This window comes from Heteronotia binoei, chromosome 1 (assembly GCF_032191835.1).
Source record: "Heteronotia binoei isolate CCM8104 ecotype False Entrance Well chromosome 1, APGP_CSIRO_Hbin_v1, whole genome shotgun sequence".
NCBI lineage: Eukaryota > Metazoa > Chordata > Lepidosauria > Squamata > Gekkonidae > Heteronotia > Heteronotia binoei.
In genome coordinates this window covers 9,905,518-9,929,336 of record NC_083223.1, presented here as the reverse complement: position 1 = coordinate 9,929,336, position 23,819 = coordinate 9,905,518, and the positions used below count along the sequence as shown (strand labels likewise).

At 49.1% G+C, this 23,819-nt stretch overlaps 2 protein-coding genes across 2 annotated transcripts in view; one reads left to right on the top strand and one right to left on the bottom strand.

Annotated features, from left to right (window-relative positions):
* APLF (aprataxin and PNKP like factor) overlaps positions 1–8,384 on the bottom strand; it is a 67,143-nt gene extending 58,759 nt beyond the window's left edge. The window contains 2 exon segments of the mRNA XM_060230779.1: positions 1,015–1,086; positions 8,279–8,384. Coding sequence (XP_060086762.1) covers positions 1,015–1,086; positions 8,279–8,371 — 165 coding nt within the window. The 5' untranslated portion in view covers positions 8,372–8,384.
* A 148-nt stretch (positions 8,385–8,532) lies between these two features.
* On the top strand, positions 8,533–23,218 carry FBXO48 (F-box protein 48). The gene is made up of 3 exons (XM_060257637.1): positions 8,533–8,685; positions 21,053–21,389; positions 22,786–23,218. The coding sequence occupies exons 2-3, from the start codon at positions 21,072–21,074 to the stop codon at positions 22,945–22,947; spliced, it is 480 nt and encodes a 159-aa protein (XP_060113620.1). The 5' UTR covers positions 8,533–8,685; positions 21,053–21,071; the 3' UTR covers positions 22,948–23,218.
* The last annotated feature ends 601 nt before the right edge of the window (positions 23,219–23,819 follow it).

The following is a 23,819-nucleotide window of genomic DNA, read 5'->3' as shown; positions in this document are numbered from 1 at the left end:
GGCAGCTTCATATGTTCATTTGTTCATTATTATTATTCATTATATTTGATGAATCGCCCTAACCTGGTCAGCGCCAGGCTCAGGGCGATGTACAACAGTAAAATCAGTTACATTAAAGATATAATCAATTGCATTAAAAATTACAAAGCCTGATGGCGTCTTTAAAGTGCTCTTATTCAGTTATTGGGTCACATCAGGGGTGGGCGGATCCCCCCAAGAGGGGGTGGGGAGGAAAAGGTGCCAGCCCAGCAACTGTCGCTGTCCTTATGCAAAGGCTTGCTGGAACATCTCTGCCTTACAGGCCCTGCGAAACTGTAAAAGATCCTGCAGGGCCCTGATGTCTTCTGGCAGAGCGTTCCACCAAATCGGGGCCAGGACTGAAAAAACCCTGATGACTATTGACAACCCCTAGCAAGGCTAGGCCATTATTTTTCAAAGAGGTAAGTTATATTGCCTGCCCCTGCATCCCAGCCCTGGTATTCTTTGGCGTACTTCCCAGGGTCGGCCCTGCTTAGCTTCCAAGGTCGAGCTTGCCTGGACTATCTGGGTCAGGGACACCAGGACCCAATTTTTTCATCCCGAGAAACATCTCTCCTGACATTTTTAACCTACAGCTGCAATCGGGATTAAAGAGGTAAAGGCAAGCACCAGTCGTTTCTGACTCTGGGGTGACGTCGCATCATGACATCTTCACGGCAGACTTTTCACGGGGTGGTTTGCCCTTGCCTTCCCCGGTCATCTCCGCTTTCCCCCCAGCAAGCTTGGGACTCCTTTGACCGACCTTGGAAGGATGGAAGGCCGAGTCAGCCTTGAGCCGGCTACGTAAACCCAGCTTCCGCCGGGATCAAACTCAGGTCGTGAGCAGAGGGCTCCGACTGCAGTATTGCAGCTTCAACACTCTACGGGGACTCCTCGTAATCAGGACTGGGAAGACCCCAACAGGAGTCATTAAAACCAGCCTTACCAGCGTCAAAGCTTTCGATATTTAATTACGCCGAGAAAGAGAATAATTACCGGTTTGATACAAAGTTGATCTCCGGTTACTCTCAGGATTGCATGCTTCCTGGATACTCGTTTATCTGCAATCTAGAAAGACAAAGGGGAAACGGTGAACAAGTGATATGAAGAATGTCTTCCATCAGCGATACCTTCAGAGCTTAAAAATTCATACGTCTGGTACCCAAAATCATAAATGATCATAGAGTTGGAGGGGACCTCCAGGGTCATCTAGTCCAACCCCCTGCACAATGCAGGAAACCCACAGATACCTACCCCAAATTCACAGGATCTTCATCGCTGTCAGATGGCCATCTAGCCTCAGTTTAAAAACCTCCAAGGAAGGAGAGCCCACCACCTCCCAAAATGCCAACTTCAAATTCATCTTTCCCCTCAAATTCGCTTTCCCCCTTCATCGGGCTGAAATTCGCACCTCAGGGATTCCTCGGTTTATACCAGTAGCTCAACCTGTGCTTCAGGCAAAATCTAGATATGGATTTCACACTTCTCTCTCTTCACTGTATGAAGCATTTGAAGCTTCTTAGAAGAGTTCTAGGCTAGTGCTTGAAGACTTAAAAGAAATATCTGCCAATTGTCGAATATGACTGCTTCTTCAGGTTATAAACAATTTTATTAGTAACATATGGTAGCAAAACTATATCTATATCTTACAACTTAAAAGAGAAAAATTTATCTACCCCATATCTTACTTTTCCCCCACCCCTCCCCCCGTTACTTGACCCCCGCCAGTGTTATTTACTTAAAGAAAAGCAAATATTAAAGGTACCCTTAACTATTAAAGAACCAAAAGTTATACTCTTGTTTTAAAAACTTAATCATTATCAAAGATTGTCCAGTGTCCTTTTATTTTCCACTCTTTTTCTACGTATCTTCTGAACTTCTTCCACTCCATCTTAAAAAGTTCTAAATCAGTCTCTTAATATTCTTGTTAATTTGTCCATTTCACTCCATGACATAACTTTTATAATCCAGTCCCATTTCTCTGGTATTTTTTCTTGCTTCCATACTGCGTATACAATGTCCTAGCAGCTGAGAGCAAGTACCAGATTAAAGTTCTATCTTTTGGAAATTTTTCCATTTGTAATCCCAACAGAAAAGTCTCTGCAACTTTGTTAAACTCATATCCCAAAATATTAGAAATCTCTTGCTGAATCATCTGCCAAAACATTTTAGCTCTTTCACAAGTCCACCACATATGGTAGAAAAAACCTTCATGCTTTTTACATTTCCAACACCTGTCTGGCATCTTGTTATTCATCTTTGCTAATTTTTTAGGAGTCATATACCATCTATACATCATCTTAAAACAGTTTTCTTTAATACTTTGACATGTTGCGAGTTTCATAGAGTTCTTCCACAGATATTCCCAAGATTCCATTTTATTTCTTTATTTACATTAATTGCCCATTTTATCATTTGAGATTTCACTACTTCATCTTCTGTAAACCATTGTAAAAGTAATTTGTATACTTTTGAAATTAATTTCTCATTATCTCCAAGCAGAACTTTTTCCATTTCTGTTTGTTCTTTCCTTATTCCTTCAGTTTTGATGTCATTCTCCACCAAGCTTTTATTTGTTGCATTTGAAACCAATCATATTTATGATTCAATTCTTCAGCAGTTTTCAGTTCTATTTTCCCACTTTGTATTTTTAATAATTGATTATATGACAGCCACTTTTCTTCGCCTGTCTTATCCGTTATCTTTATCACTTCAGCTGGCACTATCCATAAAGGTCTTCTCTCATCTCCATATTTCTTATATTTTATCCATGTATTTAATAGATTGCTTCTTATATAATGGTGGGAGAAAAGACCATCCATCCTCTTTTTTCCATAATACAAATATGCGTGCCAGCCAAATTTATTTCCGTGGCCTTCCAACCCTAAAAGTTTTTTGTTTAACAGCGTTATCCATTCTTTCATCCATACTAAACAAACTGCTTCATGATATAATTTTACATCTGGTAGTTGAAATCCGCCTCTCTCTTTTGCATCTGAAAGAATTTTCATTTTAATCCTTGGCTTCTTCCAACTGCTTCTTAATCGCGATACCTGTTGCTCCTCAGAAGGAAGCCTATTACATATAGCAAATCTCCGTGTTCCAAGTGCCAAGTTTTCAGAACAATGCAGCAGGCAAATGAAGAGAATCAAAACCTGGGGGTTTTGGCCACTACGTGACACAGTTGGACTGGATGGGCCACTGGCCTGATCCAGCATGGTGTCTTTTATGTTCCAATGTCTTATCAGTTGAGTTGTGAAAACCAGGGAGAATCTGCTACAAGTCCTATTTTCAAATTACATAAGTCTTTGCCACATCTTTGCCTTCCATCTCAATTACAGCCAGCTCTGAGAAATCAATTGTTTCTGTTACAAAAGGAAGAAGCAGAAAAGTTCTATTTATACCCTACCTTTCACTCAGAGTCTCAGAGCGGCTTGCAATCTCCTTTCCCCTCCTATCCCCACAACAGACGCTCTGTAAGGTAAGTGGGGCTGAGAGAACTCTGACTGACCCAAGGTCACTCAGCTGGCTGAATGAGGAGGAGGAATGGTTCTCCAGATTAGAGTCCACTGTTCTTAACAACTGCACCAAACTGACTAGCCACTGCACCAAGCAAAGCTAGAGAACACAAATGCCTTGCTCAAGCAGAAGGAAATCTGACTTAACGCACTTTACATATATATCGGTACAAAACCAGATTCACATGAAACAGACACAGAAAAGTCATGAAAATCATTAAATCTAAAGAAAACTAAATTCACACATTGCCTGCAGTCATGAAACGGACGCAGAAAAGTCATGGAAGTCTAAAGAGACAGAAAGAATTCCCAGTTCAAGCAGTGATTATAATCATTATTATTGTGTTGGTGGAGGATGCAATAGCCCTTTGTAAAGGCTACTTTGCTATAGAGCAAACAATGTACTCTTTTCAATATCATTAAAAAACCCGATTTATGATTTAAAAAATGAAAGATGGCTTTTTGTAGGGGAGGCCAGTAACACGAGAGTTCATTGTGACCTCTAGTGAAGAAATGTAGTCACTGCATCTTTTTTCCCCCCACACAGAACACATTCAATAAGGCAGGGGTGGCCAACGGTATCTCTCCAGATGTTTTTTTGCCTACAGCTCCCATCACCCCCAGACATTGGCCATGCCGGCTGGGGCTGATGGGAGTTGTAGGCAAAAAAACATCTGGAGAGCTACCATTGGGCACCCCTGCAATAAGGCATCAAATATATAAAATCTTGACGGAACAATTAACATAGGCATGGGGTTCCTAGCCTGGTGCCCCCTAACACTTTTCTTGGTGCTCACCAAGTATTTCCAGAAAATCTTACGGTATCAGAAAATAATTTGTTTATGCGGGATCATGGATTTCTCAATGGTACAGCGATTCTCAACGTCTCAGAGAATGAGCCTTGGGAACCAGGTGGTCAGCCCTGAGTCAGAAAATTCCTGAGATTTGGGGGTGGAGCTTGGAGCCGTTAGGATTTGGAGAAGAAAAGGATCTCAGCGTTCTCCTTCCAAAGCAGCCATTTTCTCTAAACTAAAGGACCTCATCTCTGTATTCCAGAAATCAGTTGTAATCCTGAGAGTTCTCCAGCTCTACGGCTGCTAGCCTCTAGGTAAGACATAGCGTTCAGGAATTACAAGTGAACTTCAGAGTGTCAAACATGCAGTTCGGCGGCCAAATCAGGCCCCTGGAGGACTCCTATCGGGCCCCCCGAACAACTGGCTGTCACCTGCTTCCATCTCCCTATCTCTTGCTTCCTTCTGCATCTCAGCTTGCTTTGCAAGGCTTGCTCAATTGCACAGGAGCTACAGAGCAAAACTTTTATTTTCTCCACTGGCTGAGGCTCCTCCCTTGGGGAGGAAGTGGAGAAGGAAGAGCTGGCTTTGCCAGGCTCTCTCAATTGCACAGCAGAACTACTGAGCCAAGCCTCTCTTCCTTCTATTGGCTGAGGCTCCCCCCACCCCTCCAAGTCCCCAGGGGAAGGCAGGAAAGAGCCAGAGCTTCCTTTATCCAGTCCCCTGGATCCCATGGGAGAAATAAAGAAAGCGTGAGTGCTAATGTAAAGCACATTTTAAGTTTTTTTTAAAATATATATATTTGTATTTGTCTGTGTTCTTTATAAAATTTGTATATCTGCTACCTAATCTTAAATAGATACACCCACGGGAAGGCCTGACGTGGTCTCGTTTATTTTCTCCACTGGCTGAGGCTCCTCCCTTGGGGACGAAGTGGAGAAGGAAGAGCTGGCTTTGCCAGGCTTTGCACAGCAGAACTACTGAGCCAAGCCTCTCTTCCTTCTATTGGCTGAGGCTCCCCCACCCCCCAAGATCCGGCCCTCATAACAAATGAGTTCGACACCCCTGCTCTACAGCCTACCACAGACTCTTGGGTGAACTCCCTCCCCAAACTCCCCCTTCCACACGCTCTTCCTCCAAATCTCCAGGGATTTTCCAGGGTAGAGTTGGCAACTCTACTTCCAGGGTCCGTCTAGAAACAGGCAAGCCACGTCTAGCTGAAAAGGACTTCCCTGGTCCTGTCACAGAAAACGAAGCTGTGCAATGGGCAGCGCTCCCTTGCATGGATTAAAAATAGAATATTCACATACAGGACTGTGCGTCAGAAATCCAGCATAGCAATCAGGTGGGGTTTTTTAGGAAACTGGCTTTTTAAATTCCATATTGAGTGACGGGAAGATGAAAGAGAGGACTCCTGAGAAACTTAAAGTTATAGCTTTATTCTAATATTACAGCTAATGTTATTGTAACCTATTATTGTTCTGTGTTATGGTTTACTGTTTATTGCTTATGTTATTATCAGAATCAAAATGCAAAGCTGTTTTTCAAAAGCATTAAGAGCCTTGGCTTCACTCCTCCCTCACCTTACCCACCCAAGATATTCTTAGTAAGAGATTGCGTTCCCTCTGAGTTAGTGTGAGCCTAGCTCTCAGTTTTTTAGCTTCCAACCCATGCATTCTTGGTCTTAGCTCAGAGGCTGACCCCAGAGCAAACTAATTTATGCAGTAGCCAGTGTTCCCTCGAAGCTCAGTCAGTGTGACCTAGCTCTACGGTTGCCAAGTCCGACTTAAGAAATATCTAGGGACTTCGGGGGTGGAGCCAGGAGCAAGGGTGTGACAAACACAAGTGAACTCCAAAAGGAGTTCAGACCGTCACATTTAAAGGGACCATGCTGCTTTTAAATGCCTTCCTTCCATAGGAAATAATGGATAGATGTGCCTTCTTTGGGAGCTCATAGAATTGGACCTCCTGGTCCAATCTTTTTGAAATTTGGGGGACATTTTGAGGAGAGGGTATAATGGAATGTGCAGCAGATATTTCTCTCCTCCCCACACGCTTTCTGATAATCCTCCAAACCAGGGGATCCCCTGCCCCCCACCTGGGGATTGCAACCCAAAGAGAGTAACGTGAAACGAAGCACAAGTATACAGCCAAAGGCATCCACGTCAAAAGAAACCTCAATAATTTAAATGATTTATATAATGAAAAATTACTTGTCGTCAAAACACATATATAAAGAGCATCAATAAAGTGCAAGTAGAGACCACTCCCATGTACTGTTCAAATACTCATAGCCGATAGTTCATTCTTTCAGTTTCAAAATCCATAGAGTAGAACAGAGTCCAACGGTCCAAGTCCTCTTTTAGCCAGTGGAAAGGAGGGAAGCAGCAAGGCAAAAGTTTGCAACAGGGATGCGCTGTATGCCCTGTTTCACACAAAGCTTCTATGAGCTTCAAATAACACTTAACAATTCATAATGGAGACCAACCATTCTGCGGACAAGAAACGGCATGTTTATATATGTGTTTTGACTACAAGTAATTTTCCATTATATAAATCATTTAAATTACTGAAGTTTCTTTTAGCATGGATGCCTTTGGCTGTATACCTGTCCTGCCTGGGGACTGGCAACCCTAACTCAAGAAAGATGGCCCCCGAGCAAACTAATTTCGGCAGTAGCTGACAATTTTAATGCCAGTAGCTCATTAAGTAGGATTTTTGCTCACAAGACTCTACAGTTCAGAGGAAGTATTGGTTACAACCCCTCCCATCCCACCCCTGACTAGGGTTGCCACAGCCAATTCAAGAAATATCTGGGGACTTTGGGGGTGGAGCCAGGATACTTTGGGGATGTAACTGAACTCCAAAGGGCGTTCTGGGCATCACCTTTAAAGGGACCACACACCTTTTAAATGCTTGTTCTCCATTGGAAATAATGAAGGATAAGGGCACTTTCTTTGGGGGCTCAAAGGATTTGATCCTTTGGTCCAATCTTTTTGAAACTTGGAGAGCATTTGGAGGAGAGGCACCGAATGCTATGCTGAAAATTTGGTGCATCTAACTAAAAACACACACATACCCAGATAGGGTTGCCAAGTCCAATTCAAGAAATATCTGAAGGGGTGTAGTCAGGATATTTTGGGGATGGAGCCAGGAACAAGATTGTGATGAGTGTAACTGAACTCCAAAGGGAGTTCTGGCCATCACCTTTAAAAAAGGACCAGACACCTTTTAAATGCTTTCTCTCCAATGAAAATAATGAAGGAAAAGGGCACCTTCTTTGGAGGCTCATAGAATTTGATCCCTTGGTCCAATCTTTTTGAAACTTGGAAGTGTTTGGAGGAGAGGCACCGAATGCTATGCTGCAAATCTGGTGCCTCTAACTAAAAACACACACATACATACCCAGATAGGGTTGCCAAGTCCAATTCAAGAAATATCTGGGGACTTTGGGGGTGGAGCCAGGAGCAAGGGCATGACAAGCATAATTGAACTTCAAGGGGAATTCTGGCCATCACATTTAAAGGGACCGCACACCTTTTAAATGCCTTCCCTCCATAGGAAATAATGAAGGATAGGGGCACCTTCTTTTGGGGCTCATAGAATTGGGCTCCCTGGCCCAATCTTTTTGAAACTTGGAGAGTATTTGGAGGAGAGGAACCGGATGCTATGCTGCAAATCTGGTGCCTCTAACTAAAACACAGACACAGAGCCCCAGACACCTAAGGATCAATTCTCCAATATTCCCTATGGCAGCCAATCTGCATTTTCAGCAGATTTCAGATTTCAGCAGAGTTTTCAGCAGACATTTTCCTCCCCGCGCTCCCGCTTTCTGCTGACCCTGAAGCAGGGGGAGGCCTCCAAACCGGGGGATCCCCTGCCCCCGCCTGGGGATTGGCAACCCTAACCACGACCCATTGAGAGGAGCAAGGGCGGAAGGCAGCGACTTACTCCCAGCAGGGGGCCTCGTCCTAGGACTGTCTCGCCGGGCGGCAGCGCCATGGGGCACCCCCCCTCCACCGGAGCTACCTGAAACCCTGACATGTTCGCAGGCCCACCCGCCACTGCGTTCTGCATGGGGGACACAAAACACCGACGTACCACTGGTCCGTCGCTCTCTCTCCCCCCTCAGCCGGCTAGGCCACGAAGCAAAGTTCCGGCCTGAGTCAGGCCCCCCGCTTTTAAACCGTCCTCCAATCAACCGCGGGGCATGTGACGCCTCGGCACTCGCCCTAAACTACAACCCCCAGAATGCTCCTCGAAGGCTATGACGTCCTGGGCGGGGTTCGAACAGAAGTAAAGAAACCCGTTCGGATGGAAAAGCCGTTGGGGAGCGTTAACGGCCACCGAACGTTCGGGTGAGTGACAGCGGTGGGCAAAGGCGAGGGGGCGTCGCCGAACGCTCAGCCGACCAATCCCAGAGCGGGATGGAGGGCTCGAACGGGGCGTGGGCGATGTCCCGAAGCTCCCATTGGCCGCCGCTTGTCAGAAGCTTTGATTGATCCTGAGTTCTCTTCAGTTCTGAGGAGCGAGAGATGCGTGTGTGAAACGCGCACGTGTGAATGGCGGCAATTTGCGTGCAATGAGCCTAAAAAGGAAATAATTATCTAGTTTCTCACAGTATTAAAAAAAAAAACAATAATAGCCCCCTGCCTTCTGGTGGTCCTTCAGCTGCACACACAATCCCTTTCCTCCTCTCTCTCACACATGCACACAGGGGTTTACTGATTCTGACTGCTTTTTAAAAGGTGTGCTAAGAAAGAATGCTATTCTCCCCACCCCAATTTAAATTTTAATGACTTTTTTTTAAAATTTAACTGGCATAACAAAATAACAAACATGGGTGGTCCCATTCCAAGCATTACAAACAATTAGTGTGTGAGATCAACATATGTATCCATAAGGAAAGGAAAGGTGACGTTGCTTTCACAGCGTTTTCACGGCAGACTTTTTACGGGGTGGTTTGCAATTGCCTTCCCCAGACATCTACGCTTTCCTCCCAGCAAGCTGGGTACTCATTTGACCGACCTCAGAAGGATGGAAGGCTGAGTCAACCTCAAACGGGCTACCTGAGAACCCAGCTTCCACCGGGGATAGAACTCAGGTCGTGAGCAGAGCTTAGAACTGCAGTACTGCAGCTTTAACACTCTACGCCACGGGCCTCTTATGTATCCATAAACCAATATAAAGTTCAAATAAAGTTACAAAGGAAGTTACATATTAATACATTGATGACTCCGTCTTTATCAAATTTGTATGCTAGGTTTCCTGAAAGAAAAGAAAGGGCATGATTCTCACGTTACCCGTGGGCACCCACAATAACCAAGAACAAAACTGGGGTCAAGACTTCGTTTCATGGCAGGAGGCAACACCATTGCTGGTTGTGGTGTTGTCCTGGGGCTACATTTGTGAACCTTTTAGGCTTGCCTCCATTAAACCAGCCAAAATAAATTAATACATAAATTGGAGGTCTGGGGGAAGAGTTCATTGGAAACCTGCTTTGCAGCACACGCCAAATGCACCTTATTTCCTGAATAGGATCCCAAACCCTTAATTTTTCCTCACTTTGTCTGATACTAAGTATCTACCGGTGCTGGCAACAGATGCAGCAAAGGCTGGAATATGTTTTCAGATTGCAACTGTTTTAAATTGCATCCGGGTTGCAACTGTTTTGAATTACTGGTTTTATTGATTTTTATGCGTACCTTTTGTCGTAGATCGCCTAGAGCCCAGCATTGGCCGAAATGAGACAATTCATAAATTTTAATAACAACAATAATAATAATTTACATTTTTACATCACCTATTGCAGTTAACCCCTCTTCAAGCTTCATCCAAAAATTTCCAGGAATTTCCAAACCTTGAGTTGGGAACCCTGTCCTCACCACGCACCATCTTTCACCACCTTTTGCAGATGTTAGGGCAGTGGTGGGATTCAAATAAATTAACAACAGGTTCTATGTCCTAATGTCCATTTTAACTATATCAAAAGATATACCGAAAGGTAGTTTAATAATTCACGCATTAAATACTGCAATAAGAACAGTAAAAGAGGTAAAGACAACTAGATTATGTTTAAAAAAAGATTTATTGAAGATATTTCCATATTGGGAGTTCTGGCCCTCACATTTAAAGGGATGGCACACCTTTTCAATGCCTTCCTTTCATAGGAAATAATGAAGGATAAGGGCACCTTCTTTTGGGGCTCATAGAATTGGACCCCCTGGTCCAATCTTTTTGAAACTGGGAGGGTATTTTGGGGAGAGGCACTACCGTCCTCCACTGCGAAGACTGCCCATTTATACTCACTCTCTGTTTCCTATTACTCAGCCAGTTTTTGATCCACAAGAGGACCTGTCCTTTTACTAAGCTTTCTAAGGAGCCTTTGATGAGGAACTTTATCAAAAGCTTTCTGGAAGTCAAGGTAAACAACATCTATTGGGTCCCCTTTGTCCACCGCCTCAAAGAACTGTAACAGGTTAGTGAGGCAAGATCTTCCCTTACAGAACCCACCCTGAGTCTTCCTCAATAACCCGTGTCATGGGTGCTGGGGACCCTGCAGAGGAAGTTGAGTCTGACGAGGAAACTGTGCCCCTGCCACCTGCACCAGTGCCCCTGCCTCCTGCTGGAGAAGATCCCAGCCCCCCTGCCTCGCCCTCTCGGGTGGCTCGTGTGCGTGACCGCCTCCGGCAGGACCTCAGGGATCGGAGGAGGGCGGCACGCTCACAAGCAAGACGCTCCCTGAGCCCTGAGTTCTGAGAGGATTCTGGCCCTCCTAAGAGCAAGGATGCTTGAGTGATGACAGGATCCTGGCTGCCTCCCTGAGCCAGCAATTAGCCCAAACGGGCAACAGCCAGCAGAGGGCTATATAGCTGTGGGCTTTGGGAGGAGGCTTTGTGGAAGCAACTAGTCATCTCCCTGACATCCTAGCATCCACTCCGGCTTGACTTTGGTTCCTGACTCCCTGACTTTGGCTTTTGACTTCTGGACTCCCTGACCTCGGCTTCTGGACCCCGGACCTGCGATACTTGTACACTGATTTGGATTTGGCGCCTCAGACCCTCCTGCTTACTGGCTACAGACCTCGGACTGCCTCTGGACTTTGCCTGACCCGGCCCCAGCCGTGACAGATTGCTTCCACCCGACAACCACCCACTCCACAGGATGGATGCTGAAGCAAGTGAAACCACAGAACTACTGGCTGCGCTCCAAGCCCAGGTACAGCAGCTAACACAGGCAGTAGTGCACTTGCAGCAACAACCTGCGGCCAGTGCTCCAGCCAAGTGCCCAGTTTCCCCACCTGACAGATTTGGGGGTGCCGTGGAAGAATTTCCTGCCTTCCTAGCACAGTGTCGGCTGTACTTTGAACTGAGAGCACGGGACTTCCTCAATGACAAGACAAAGGTGTGTTTCATCATCAGTCTGTTAAAGGGGCAGGCGGCCAAATGGGCCACACCCTTGCTGGTCGCATCCTCTCCCCTACTAACTAATTACCAAGGGTTTGAGGCCCACCTGTCTGCTGCTTTCTCTAGCCCAGTCCAAGCAGCCACAGCCAACCGAAAGATCAGGGCACTGAAACAAGGCAAATCCTCGGTGGCTCAGTATGCCACCGAATTCAAGCTCCTGGCCCAAGACTTGGCGTGGAATGAGGCTGCCCAGATGGACCAGTTTACCGAGGGGTTGGCAGAGGAGGTCCTGGATGAACTGGCCAGGGTGGAGCCACCACCCACGCTTCAACAACTTATCACCCTCTGCCTCCGCATCGATGGCCGCCTGGAAAGTCGCCGCCAAGCCAAGACCAGAGGGCGCCAGCTCCCTGCGCCGTGCCACTTGGCTCCTCGCCCATCCTCAGCTCGTACCAGCGCCGAGGACGAGCCTATGCGGCTTGGAGCTGCTCGACCCTGCCTGACCCCAGAGGAAAAGGCCAGACGCCGCACACAGAATCTGTGCCTCTACTGCGGCACGGCAGGCCACTATGCCTCTGGCTGCCCTGCTAAGCATCAGATACCCGGGCCTTCACCGCCACCGCCGCCAAAAGGGCAGCCCCAGGCGTAAGTGGACCCCCCAGCCTGGGGCGACTAGCTGGGTCCTCCGAACAGCGGGCTGATACCCCGGGCCCGTTCCTGCTACCAGTCAAACTCCGTCTGCCTGACGAACGCTGGCTGTTCGTGTATGCCATGCTGGACTCGGGAGCAGCCCACTGTTTTATAGATGCCGCCTTTGTAAAACAGCACCAGATCCCGGTGCAGACAAAAGAGACTCCGTCGCTGGTGGAGGCTATTGACGGGCGCCTCCTCCGTTCTGGGCCTGTCACCCAGGAGACCTGTCCCATCACCTTCCACGTCCAGCAGCACCAAGAACAGCTGCAGTTTAATGTCGCCCGCATGCCTCGCTTCCCACTGATTCTGGGCCTTTCCTGGCTGAAGCTGCACAACCCCATCGTGGACTGGGCCCAGCAGGAACTACGTTTCCAAGACCCATGCCCCCATCTGACTCCTCCCACCACTCTGGCAGCTGGCATCCCGAGTGGTGGTCCTCAGCTCCCTCAGAAGTATGCGGATTTCGCCGATGTCTTCGAAGAGACGGGAGCGGATCAGCTTCCCCCTCACCGGCCCTATGACTGTGCCATTGACTTGGTACCTGGGGCACCACTCCCGGTGGGGCGTCTGTACCCAATGTCGGAGCCTGAGTTGGCCGCTCTGCGAGACTTCCTAGATAAGAACCTGAAACGCGGCTTCATCCGACCCTCAACCTCTCCCCTGTCTGCTCCAGTCCTCTTCGTGAAGAAGAAAAGTGGGGAGCTCCGGCTGTGCAATGATTACCGGGCCCTGAACAAGATCACCATCCGCGACCGGTACCCTCTACCACTGATCCCTGAACTCTTGGATCGCTTAAAGGGGGCCCAAATCTATACCAAGCTGGACCTCCGTGGAGCGTACAATTTGGTGCGCATACGACCTGGAGACGAATGGAAGACCGCATTTGGGACCCGGTACGGGCAGTACGAGCACCTGGTGATGCCCTTCGGATTGACCAACGCCCCTGCTGTCTTCCAGAGGTTCATGAACGACATATTCCGGGACCTGCTCGACCGCTTCGCAATCATATATCTAGATGACATTCTAATTTACTCCCGCAATCCTGCCCAGCACGCCGAGCACGTCCGCCAGGTCCTGCAGCGCCTACGAACCCATGGCCTCTACGCCAAGCTGGAGAAGTGCGACTTCGACCTGCGCTCAGTCGAGTTCCTCGGTCACATTGTGTCCCCGCAAGGGATCCTCATGGACCCGAAAAAAGTAGAAGCGGTCCTGACCTGGCAGGCTCCTCAGAATCGCAAAGACCTGCAGCGATTCCTTGGTTTTGCCAACTACTATCGGCAATTCATCCCAGCCTATGCCTCCCTGACAACACCCCTGACTCAACTACTCCGCCCCAAAGAACCCTTCTGCTGGTCCCCAGAGGCCGATAACGCCTTCTCCACCCTGAAGACCCGTTTTGCCACCGGGCCACTCCTGAGATACCCTGACCCCCAGCTTCCCTTTACGGTGGAAGCTGATGCCTCCAACGTGGCCCTGGGAGCAGTGCTGTCCCAGCGCGAGGAGCCGTCTCAGCCACTCCAGCCCTGCGCCTATTACTCGCGCCAGCTCACGGCTGCGGAAAGGAACTATACCATCTGGGAGAGGGAGTTGCTCGCGATCAAGGCGGCTTTTGAGGTTTGGAGGCACTACCTCGAAGGGGCTCGCCACCCTGTTCAAGTGCTCACTGACCACCGGAACCTAGAGCACCTCCAGACCACCCGCCGTCTCAACCAGCGCCAGATCCGGTGGTCCCTATTCTTCTCTCGCTTTGACTTCCGGATCTCCTACATCCCCCATACCCAGAACCGGAAAGCAGACGCGCTGTCCCGGAAACCGGAATACGCCCCTGCTTCAACTGAGGCCGCGCCCGCTGCTCCCATCCTGCCGCCCTCAGTATTTGCAGCCACCTCCACTTCACCCACACTCGTGGAGGACATTCGTGCTAGCCAGGCCAACGATCCCTGGGTCCAGCAACACCTCCAGGCACTCCAAGACGACTCAGCAGGCGAGTTCACGACTCGAGGCGGTCTCTTGCTACACCGCGAACGCCTCTATGTGCCGCCCGGGCCCTTGCGGGCAGAAGTGCTACGCCTGACTCATGACTCGTTACCCGCCGGGCACTTTGGACAGCATAAGACCACCCACTTGCTGACGCGAGAATTCTGGTGGCCACGAGTGCGCTCCGATGTTGCCCGCTATGTCAGCTCCTGTGATGTCTGTCGGCGGGCCAAAGACGTCCCGGCCAAACCCTCGGGGTTGTTACAGCCCTTGCCCGCACCCTCAGGACCCTGGGACACCATCTCGATGGACTTCATTACAGAACTCCCACGATCCAAAGGTCAGACTTGCATCTTGGTGGTCGTCGACCTATTTACCAAGATGGCCCACTTCATTCCGTGTCCGAAACTTCCCACAGCTCAGGAGACAGCCCAGCTCTACCTGCAACACATCTTTCGTCTGCACGGACTCCCAGCCCACCTGATCTCAGACCGGGGCCCCCAGTTCTCCTCTCGGTTCTGGCAAGCCCTCCATTCCAGCCTGGGTACTCGAGTGCACCTGTCCTCAGCCTACCACCCACAGACTGATGGTCAGACAGAGCGCACCAATGCCACGCTAGAGCAATATCTCCGCTGTTACACCTGCTACCAGCAGGACGACTGGACCAGTCTGTTGCCGCTAGCGGAGTTTGCATACAACAACGCGGTCCACTCGTCCACCCAAATGACCCCGTTTGCTGCAACCTACGGGTACCACCCTCGGTTCTTCCCGGCGATCCTGCCACCCACGAATGTCCCCGCCGTCGAGGCCTACCTGCAAGAACTCCGCGCCAGCCAAGACTTGCTCCGGGAGCAGCTACAGCGGGCCAAGGAAGCCTATAAACTGGCTGCGGACCGGAAGAGGCAGGAAGGCCCCCCAATCCAGCCAGGGGATCAGGTGTGGCTCTCAACTCGCTACCTGCGCCGGCCTGGTCGGTCTCACAAGCTGGATGCGCGGTTCATTGGACCCTACCCCGTCACGGACCAAATAAACCCCGTCGCCTTCAGGCTCCAGTTGCCACCCCACCTCCGCATTCACCCTGTGTTCCATCGCTCCCTCCTTGTTCCAGCTGCACCCCCTGACCCAGCTCGGCCTCCTTGCCCACCGCCGCCACCACCGGTGTTGGTGGATGACGAGGAAGAATATGAGGTGCGCCAGATCCTGGACTCCCGGTACCATCGTGGAGGCCTCCAATACCTGGTGGACTGGGAGGGATATGGCCCAGAAGACCGGTCTTGGGAGCCCGAGGACAATCTTCATGCCCCGGACTTGGTGCACCGGTTCCACAACGACCACCCCGACCTTCCAGGTCCCTCGACGGAGGGGGGCCCTGGGGGGGGGGATAGTGTCATGGGTGCTGGGGACCCTGCAGAGGAAGTTGAGTCTGACGAGGAAACTGTGCCCCTGCCACCTGCACCAGTGCCCCTGCCTCCTGCTGGAGAAGATCCCAGCCCCCCTGCCTCGCCCTCTCGGGTGGCTCGTGTGCGTGACCGCCTCCGGCAGGACCTCAGGGATCGGAGGAGGGCGGCACGCTCACAAGCAAGACGCTCCCTGAGCCCTGAGTTCTGAGAGGATTCTGGCCCTCCTAAGAGCAAGGATGCTTGAGTGATGACAGGATCCTGGCTGCCTCCCTGAGCCAGCAATTAGCCCAAACGGGCAACAGCCAGCAGAGGGCTATATAGCTGTGGGCTTTGGGAGGAGGCTTTGTGGAAGCAACTAGTCATCTCCCTGACATCCTAGCATCCACTCCGGCTTGACTTTGGTTCCTGACTCCCTGACTTTGGCTTTTGACTTCTGGACTCCCTGACCTCGGCTTCTGGACCCCGGACCTGCGATACTTGTACACTGATTTGGATTTGGCGCCTCAGACCCTCCTGCTTACTGGCTACAGACCTCGGACTGCCTCTGGACTTTGCCTGACCCGGCCCCAGCCGTGACAACCCGTGTTCATCAATGTGCCTGCTCATTCTGTCCTTGATAATGGTTTCTAACAACTTTCCCGGTATTGAAGTCAGACTGACTGGCCTGTAATTTCCCGGAAATCCTCTGGAATCCTTTTTAAAGATGGGGGTGACATTTGCTACCTTCCAGTTTTCAGGAACGGAGGCAGATTTCAATGAAAGATTACATATTTTTGTCAGAAGATCAACAAGTTCAACTTTGAGTTCTTTCAGAACTCTCGGATGTATGCCATCCAGACCTGGTGACTTATTAGTTTTTAATTTGTCTATCAGTTGTAGGACCTCCTCTCTTGTCACCTCAATCTGACTCAGGTCTTTCAACACCCCTTCCAAAATTAGTGGTTCTGGAGCAGGCAAACACTTCTCGTCTTCCACAGTGAAGGCAAAAAATGCATTCAACTTCTCAGCCATTTCCCTACCCCTGATGTAGCCCATCTTTGTTTTCAGGTACTCATGATGTTATACATGGTTTACTAGCCTTCCCCTTTAAATCCGCACAACCTTGTGCAGTAGGTGGGGCTGACAGACACAGCACCATCCTTAGGAGATCTAACTCAGACTCTCACGCAGGTCTATGCAACTGGGCTGCATAGGGAAATGGCTTTAGGATTGCACTGATAGTGACTGATTGAAATCAGCCTGTGAGTTTTGCAGGAATCTGACCTTCAGTCTTCCCAGTCCAGAATTCTGATTGCAACAAATCTTGGCTTCTTCTTCTGGCCAATTAAATAAAACACGATTGCTCCTAACTTTGAACAATTTGAACAATTGCTTTGAACAATTTTGAGGAAGAGAAGAAGAAGAAGAAAAAGAAGACCATAAATTTATACCCCACTCTTCTCTCTGAATCAGTCTCAGAGTGGCTTACAATTTCCATTATCTTCTTCCCCCACAACTGACTCCCTGTGAGGTAGGTGGAGCTGAGAGAGCTCTTCCAGAAGCTGCTCTTTCAAAGACAACCTCTGCAAGAACTATAGCTGATCCAAGGCCATTCCAGCAGCTGCAAGTGGAGGAGTGGGGAATAAAACGCAGTTCTTCCAGACAAGAGTCCGCACACTTCACCACCACAACAAACTGGCTCTTGATAGAAAGGATAAACAGGATAGAAACCTGGTAAACTAGTCACTAACTGCTGTTAATACACCTATGTCCTTAGTAATGTTTGATTTTTTCCCTCTTCAGTGTTGGATCCAACCATTTTCTCGCCATAAATACCAACAACTGTCCATAACAATATAATTCCCAGGGTCCTGGGTGGGACGTGCCAAAAAAGTACCTTTTCAGGTTCAGGTATATTGGACTGGGAATATATTGGTAATTCCAATATTCCTGAATTCCAGATACCTGTATGGTAATTGGATTTGGAGGGTTCCCCCCCCCCCCATTTCCAGTTTTTTCAGGACCATTATTCTGTATGGGGAATGGCTGGGGAAATGGAACAGTTGTTTTGAAAGATTTCCAGGTGGCCGGGGGAGTTGTTTTTAGAAGAAGAAGATATTGGATTTATATCCCGCCCTCCACTCCAAAGAGTCTCAGAGGGGCTCACAATCTCCTTTCCCTTCCTCCCCCACAAAAAACACCCTGCGAGGTGGGTGGGGCTGGAGAGGGCTCTCCCAGCAGCTGCCCTTTCAAGGACAACCTCTGCCAGAGCTATGGCTGACCGAAGACCATTTCAGCAGGTGCAAGTGGAGGAGTGGGGAATCAAACCCGGTTCTCCCAGATAAGAGTCCGCACACTTAACCACTACACCAAACTGGCTTTTAGAGGCACAAGCACCACAATCGCAGGGAAGCTGCTGGTGCCTGTCCTTTCAATCAGTGGCTCCCAACCTTTTTGGCACCAGGGACCAGTTTTGTAGCAGACAATTTTTCCACGGACTGTGGGGGGTGGTGCAGGGGTTCTTGCTGCCCCAGGCCACCCTGCTCCCATGTCCCTGCCCCCATGGGGGTCTTTAAATACGGGGGAGACTGGGGCTGCTTCTGGCCACCTCCCCTGGAAGGGGAGGCGGCCTCAGAGCGAGGCCACACTGCCTCTTTCGTCCACCACCGTCTTTGGAGTGAGGCTGTGTGGGTGGGCAAAAGGGGTGGTGGAGCAAGCCTGCTCTCCTCTATGCCTGGGAAGCAGGGCTTGGAGGAGAGCACACGCCGCTGATCCATCCCACCGCTCTCAGCTTCCCAGATCTGTGACCCAGGAAGCCAAGAGTGCTGTCCCTGTGCAGCCTGGATGCTAACACACCACGGACCGGGACCGGTCCATAGCCTGGGGGTTGGGGACCCCTGCTTTAAATAACCCCCAAGTTTCAAGTCAATTGGACCAAGGAGTGAGTCCAATTTTATGGGCCTCTGAACATTATTTCCAGTGGAAGGGGGGACAGAAAACCCTGCAAGCTGCTTCCAGGGCACCCCCCCCCCCCATGTCTGCAAGTAGGAATCACTGACAGACAGCGAGTTCAGCAGAACTTCTACAGAACTCAGTAATCCCAGAGGAACCACAAGCCAATGTGTCAAGCCAGAGAACCAAAATCAAACCAGAGAATCTTGCAGTGGAACCTGAAGCGGGGTGGGGGTGGGAGATTCAAGCCCGTTACAACCAGTGTACAGACTGCTATGGAAGTGTCAAACTCATTTTGTTATGAGGGCCGAATCTGACATAAAGGAGACCTTGTCTGGCTGGGCCATGTCAGGCTGGGCCATGTGTGTACCTATTTAAAGATTAGGTAGCAAAGATACAAACTTTATAAAGGACACAAACACAAATATATTTCCTAAAAAACTTAAAACATGCTAAAAGCATTAGCACTTGTTGGTCTTAAAGGTGCTTTCTTTGTATTTCTCCCACGGGATCCAGGGAACTGGGCAAAGGAAGCTCTGGCTCTTTCCTTCCTTCCCCAGGGGACTGGGGGGGGGGATTCTCAGCAAATAGAAGGAAGAGAGGCTTCACTCAGTATCTCTGCTGTGCAATTGAGGGAGCCTTGCAAAGCAAGCTGTTATACAGAAAGGAGAAAGAAGGAAGCAGATGACAGTCAGTTGCTCAGGGGCCTGATAGGAGCCCCCCGAGGGCCTGATTCGGCCCCCAGGTCAGATGTTTGACACCCCGGCTTTGCAGAACGAAGTGTCACTCTGGCAATGTGAGCTTAAAAGGCTGGCCTCCCTAAAAAAGCAGTGTGCCAACCAAAGCTGGTTATACAAGCTTGAGCAAACACGGGTGGAGGACTCACATGTCCAGGCAGAGGGTTTTTTTTACATCACCTGAAAGCTACTACAGTTGGGGCACCCAAACGCATGCCACAGAACCCATCTGAACAGATCAACCGTTGGCTGGGGAAAAGCCCGGCTATCAAGCCTTGTTTTGCATACATGGCAACATGCTCCAATATTTATCTCTCTGCAAAAAGAAAAATCTGTCACCTAATTTGACTGCCATTTGCAAAAAAACCAAACAAGCCCGACGCCCCCACAAGCGTTTGCAGCCCACAGACCTTCGCCTACTCATCCTTCCAGGAATGAAAGTGGGCGGGGCTTCCTGACTCCGCGAGCGCGCACGAGCGAGCGGAGCCTTTCTTTGCCGAGGGGCATGCCGGGTCTGGTAGTCTTTCGAGCCTCCTGCCTGCTGCACTACCGAGCGCAAGGACTACGAGTCCCAGAAGGTGCCGCGGTGGTTAGCTTGAGCTGCTTTTTCCTCAGCGCCTGGGTTTTAATCTCACGTGGGAGTGGTGAAGCTGGAAGGGGCTGGAGGGAGTGAGATGCAATTCCTGGCAGGGCGCGCGTCTAACTTGTTCGCTTGGGCTTTTTTGCAGTCTGGTGGGGAAAAGAAACTGGTGAGTTTTAGGCACTTAGAGGGGAAAGTCCCCGTTGATCCGAGGGTGCCCGACCAACAAACGGTTCTATAGAACCGATAGCGCATTAGGTAACGGTTCCATAGAACTGGTGCGAACCTGCTGAATCCCACCACTGTGTTAGGGTTGCTGTCTCCCTCACTCTAGACCCGGCTTCAAAATGGAACAGTGCAGCACCATTTCTAAGCCCTGATCCTTACCGCTGCCACCAGAATGGTTTGGCCCTCTTTGCTGCTAATCAGTTAATTCATTGTCTAATGGCCTTGTGTGTAGAATAGCCAGGAGATCCTGAGATCGTCTGGCAACCGCAAGTTCAAGCTCTTAGCGTTATGCTCTCAGAGCTCTCTCAGCCCCTAAAGAGAACTGCGTCTGGCCTAAGGTCACCTAGTTGGCTTCCTGTGGAGGAGTGATGAAATGAGCCCGGTTCTCCAGATTCGAGTCCAATGCTCTTAACCATGACATCAAACTCTTTGCCGCTGGTTGGTACACAAGAGGACGACCCCGCCGCCATGCATGCCTATGAGCGGCTTCTTGCTATGTCAGCTGGAACCTTAAAACGATGCAGTTCCTATATCAAATTTTTGTGACAGACCCAGGGCCCAAAGAAATGTCCACTGAAGCGTGAGAATTTGAATCTGGTTATTTACTGAAAGTCCTGATTATAATTTTAGATTATGGTTTTCTTATATTTTAAGTGTATTTTATTTTACGTGTGATCTGAAGTGTAAGCTGCCTTGAATTCCACAAGGATGAAAAGCCACAAATGAATGTTTTAATTCGATAAATATTTCTACATCCATTTGACTTTTTGTAGAGGGAGCAAGATCTAAACTATGCTGAAAGGCACCAAGGAGACAACTCCCCGACTCCATAAGCCCCCGGCTGCTGCTTGCGAGAAGTTCTCCGTCCTCTCCGAGCAGAACCAAAAAGCCTGCCCAAAGAACTTAGTGCAGCTTCTTCCTCTTGAAATCTGCCTGAAGATTTTTGGCCAACTGGACCTTCGGAGCTTATGCAATGCTGCGATGACTTGCCGAAGTTGGAACTGCACCCTGGAATCTTGCGATCATTTGTGGAAGCATCATTGCTTAAGCGTAAGGGCCGTCTGTCAGCGAGAGATCGACGGGGACAGAAGCGACGGGTACTCGTGGAAGGTATGCTCAGACCACGCTGGTCGCGAGGAGACTAACACGGGGATCAAAAATAGAGCAGCACCCTTCCAAGTCAGTGAGCTCCAAGGGGGTTGCTCTGTTGAACTCTAACCTGAAGGCCTAGACTAGCCTGATCTCATCAGATCTTGAAAGCGGGAGGGCTTCTGGAGTTCTGACCCCATTGGTGGACCTCCTGATGGCACCTGGGTTTTGGCTACTGTGTGACAAAGAGGGTTGGACTGGATGGGCCATTGGCCTTATCCAACATGGCTTCTCTTATGTCTGAGGCAGTGATGCTCTCTTGGTGCTTGAGGGGCAAGAGTGGGAGGGCTTCTGGGGTTCTGGCCCCACTGGTGGGCCTCCTGATAGCCCCTGGGTTATGGCCACTGTGTGACACAGAGTGTTGGACTGGATGGGCCTGATTCAATATGGCTTCTCTTATGTTCTTAAGCTACGCAGGGTTGGCCCTGGTTAGTGCTTGGATGGAAGACCACCAAGAAAGTTGAGGGTTAGTACTCTGATGAGAGACCACCAAGGAAGTTGAGGGTTAGTACTTGGATGGGAGACCACCAAGGAAACTGAGGGCTAGTACTTGGATGGGAGACCACCAAGGAAGTCGAGGGTTTGTACTCTGATGGGAAATCACCAAGGAAACTGAGGGCTAGTACTCGGATGGGAGACCACCAAGGAAGTCGAGGGTTAGTACTTGGATGGGAGACCACCAAGGAAGTAGAAGGTTAGTACTCTGATGGGAAATCACCAAGGAAACACTGAGGGCTAGTACTCGGATGGGAGACCACCAAGAACATCGAAGGTGAGTACTCAGATGGGAGACCACCAAGGAACTTGAGGGCTAGTTGAGGGTGAAGGATGTAAGCCGTTTTGGGTCCCCATTGAGCAAAACAGTGAAGTAATAAATAAAAGAAGGGTTTTTTTAAAATGATGTGTATCAACAGGGCATTTTTTGAGCAGGAATGCAGTTCCAGCTGGCTTGGTGTCAGGGGTGTGGCCTAATATGCAAATGAGTTCTTGCTGGGCTTTTCCTACAAAAAAGCCCTGCGTGAAACAATGATGACATCAGGGAGTGTGGCCTAATATGCAAATGAGTTCCTGCTGGTCTTTTTCTACAAAAAAGCCCTGCATCAAACTATGGTGTCGGGGGTGTGGCCTAATATGCAAATGAGTTTGTGCTTGGCTCTTTCTACAAAAAAGCCCTGTGTGAAACAATGGTGCCATCAGGGAGTGTGACCTAATATGCAAATGAGTTCCTGCAGAAAAAGCCCTGTGTATCAATATTATTTGAGCGGCCCTTTTAGTTTTGTCTTTCTCTTTTAATTCTCCTCCCCCTTCTTATTCTTCCCCCATCCTCGCTCCCTATTTTATTAATTTTTTAAATCAGGTCACACTGGTGAGAAACTACCGGAAAAGCAAAGTGAAGCGTGACTGGTTGAGCGGAAAATATAGCAACATACGTTCCCGCAGTAGCTTGCCAGAGAAGAGCATGTATCCCATGGATGCGGATACCTGGGGAGAGATCCTCGAAGCAGAGCTGGAACGATAAGAAGCCCAACTCAGGAAAAAATAGTGGAACTGCTTAGTACAAATGTCGAGTTGCCTACTGTATTTAACATCCGTTCAGGGCCAGGTAGAAAACGACAGCTCTGTGAATCTTTGACGTTTAGCACTTTTGGAACTTCTTCTTCGTTGTTGTTTTTTTTCTTCTTTGTCGGAAAGGTTTTGATGCAGGGTTTATCTTTTTAGTTTACTGTTCCAAGGACTCGCTTCTTGGACTTGCTCCCGATGCACTTTAAAGAATGACTCATATTTTAAAACGCTTCTCCGTGTGCGTCCTTCTTGACTTTTGGTAAGGGTGAGCCAAATCAGCATCAGCTTTTGAGAAAAGCGGGGCATGATTGCAACATTAAGCCAAGTCAGCAAACGTACTTTGGGGTAGATCATCTGGGGTTGTGGAGTGCAGACATATGTCACCATCTATTTCTAGGGAGGATTGCGTCTTATATTGCAGGGTTTTTTTTGTCTTTTGCCATCAAGTCACAGGCGACTTGTGGTGACCTGTAGGATATTTTAGGCAAGATAATGCACAGACGTGGTTTGCCGTTGCTTGCTTCTGCGTAGCAACCTTGGGTTTTCTTGGTGGTCTCCTATCCAAGCACTAACAGGGTCTGACCCTGCTTAGCTTCTGAGATCTGATGAGATCAGGTTAGCCTGGGCCATCCAGGTGAGACCATCTTCCAGAGATACATGTCATATACCTGTGAATTTGGGGTAGGTATTTGTGGGTTTCCTGCATTGTGCAGGGGGTTGGACTAGAGGACCCTGGAGGTCCCTTCCAACTCTATGATTCTATGATTCATTTCACATCTTTTATTATGATCCAAGATCAGCCAACATAAGAGTACAGCCAACCCAGCA

Excerpts from the sequence above, each read along its gene's own strand:
- FBXO48 (XM_060257637.1), top strand. The coding sequence starts at position 21,072 with ATGCTGAAAGGCACCAAGGAGACAACTCCCCGACTCCATAAGCCCCCG. Across the intron at positions 21,390-22,785 it reads GCGACGGGTACTCGTGGAAG|GTCACACTGGTGAGAAACTA; the intron begins GTATGCTCAGAC and ends TTTTTAAATCAG.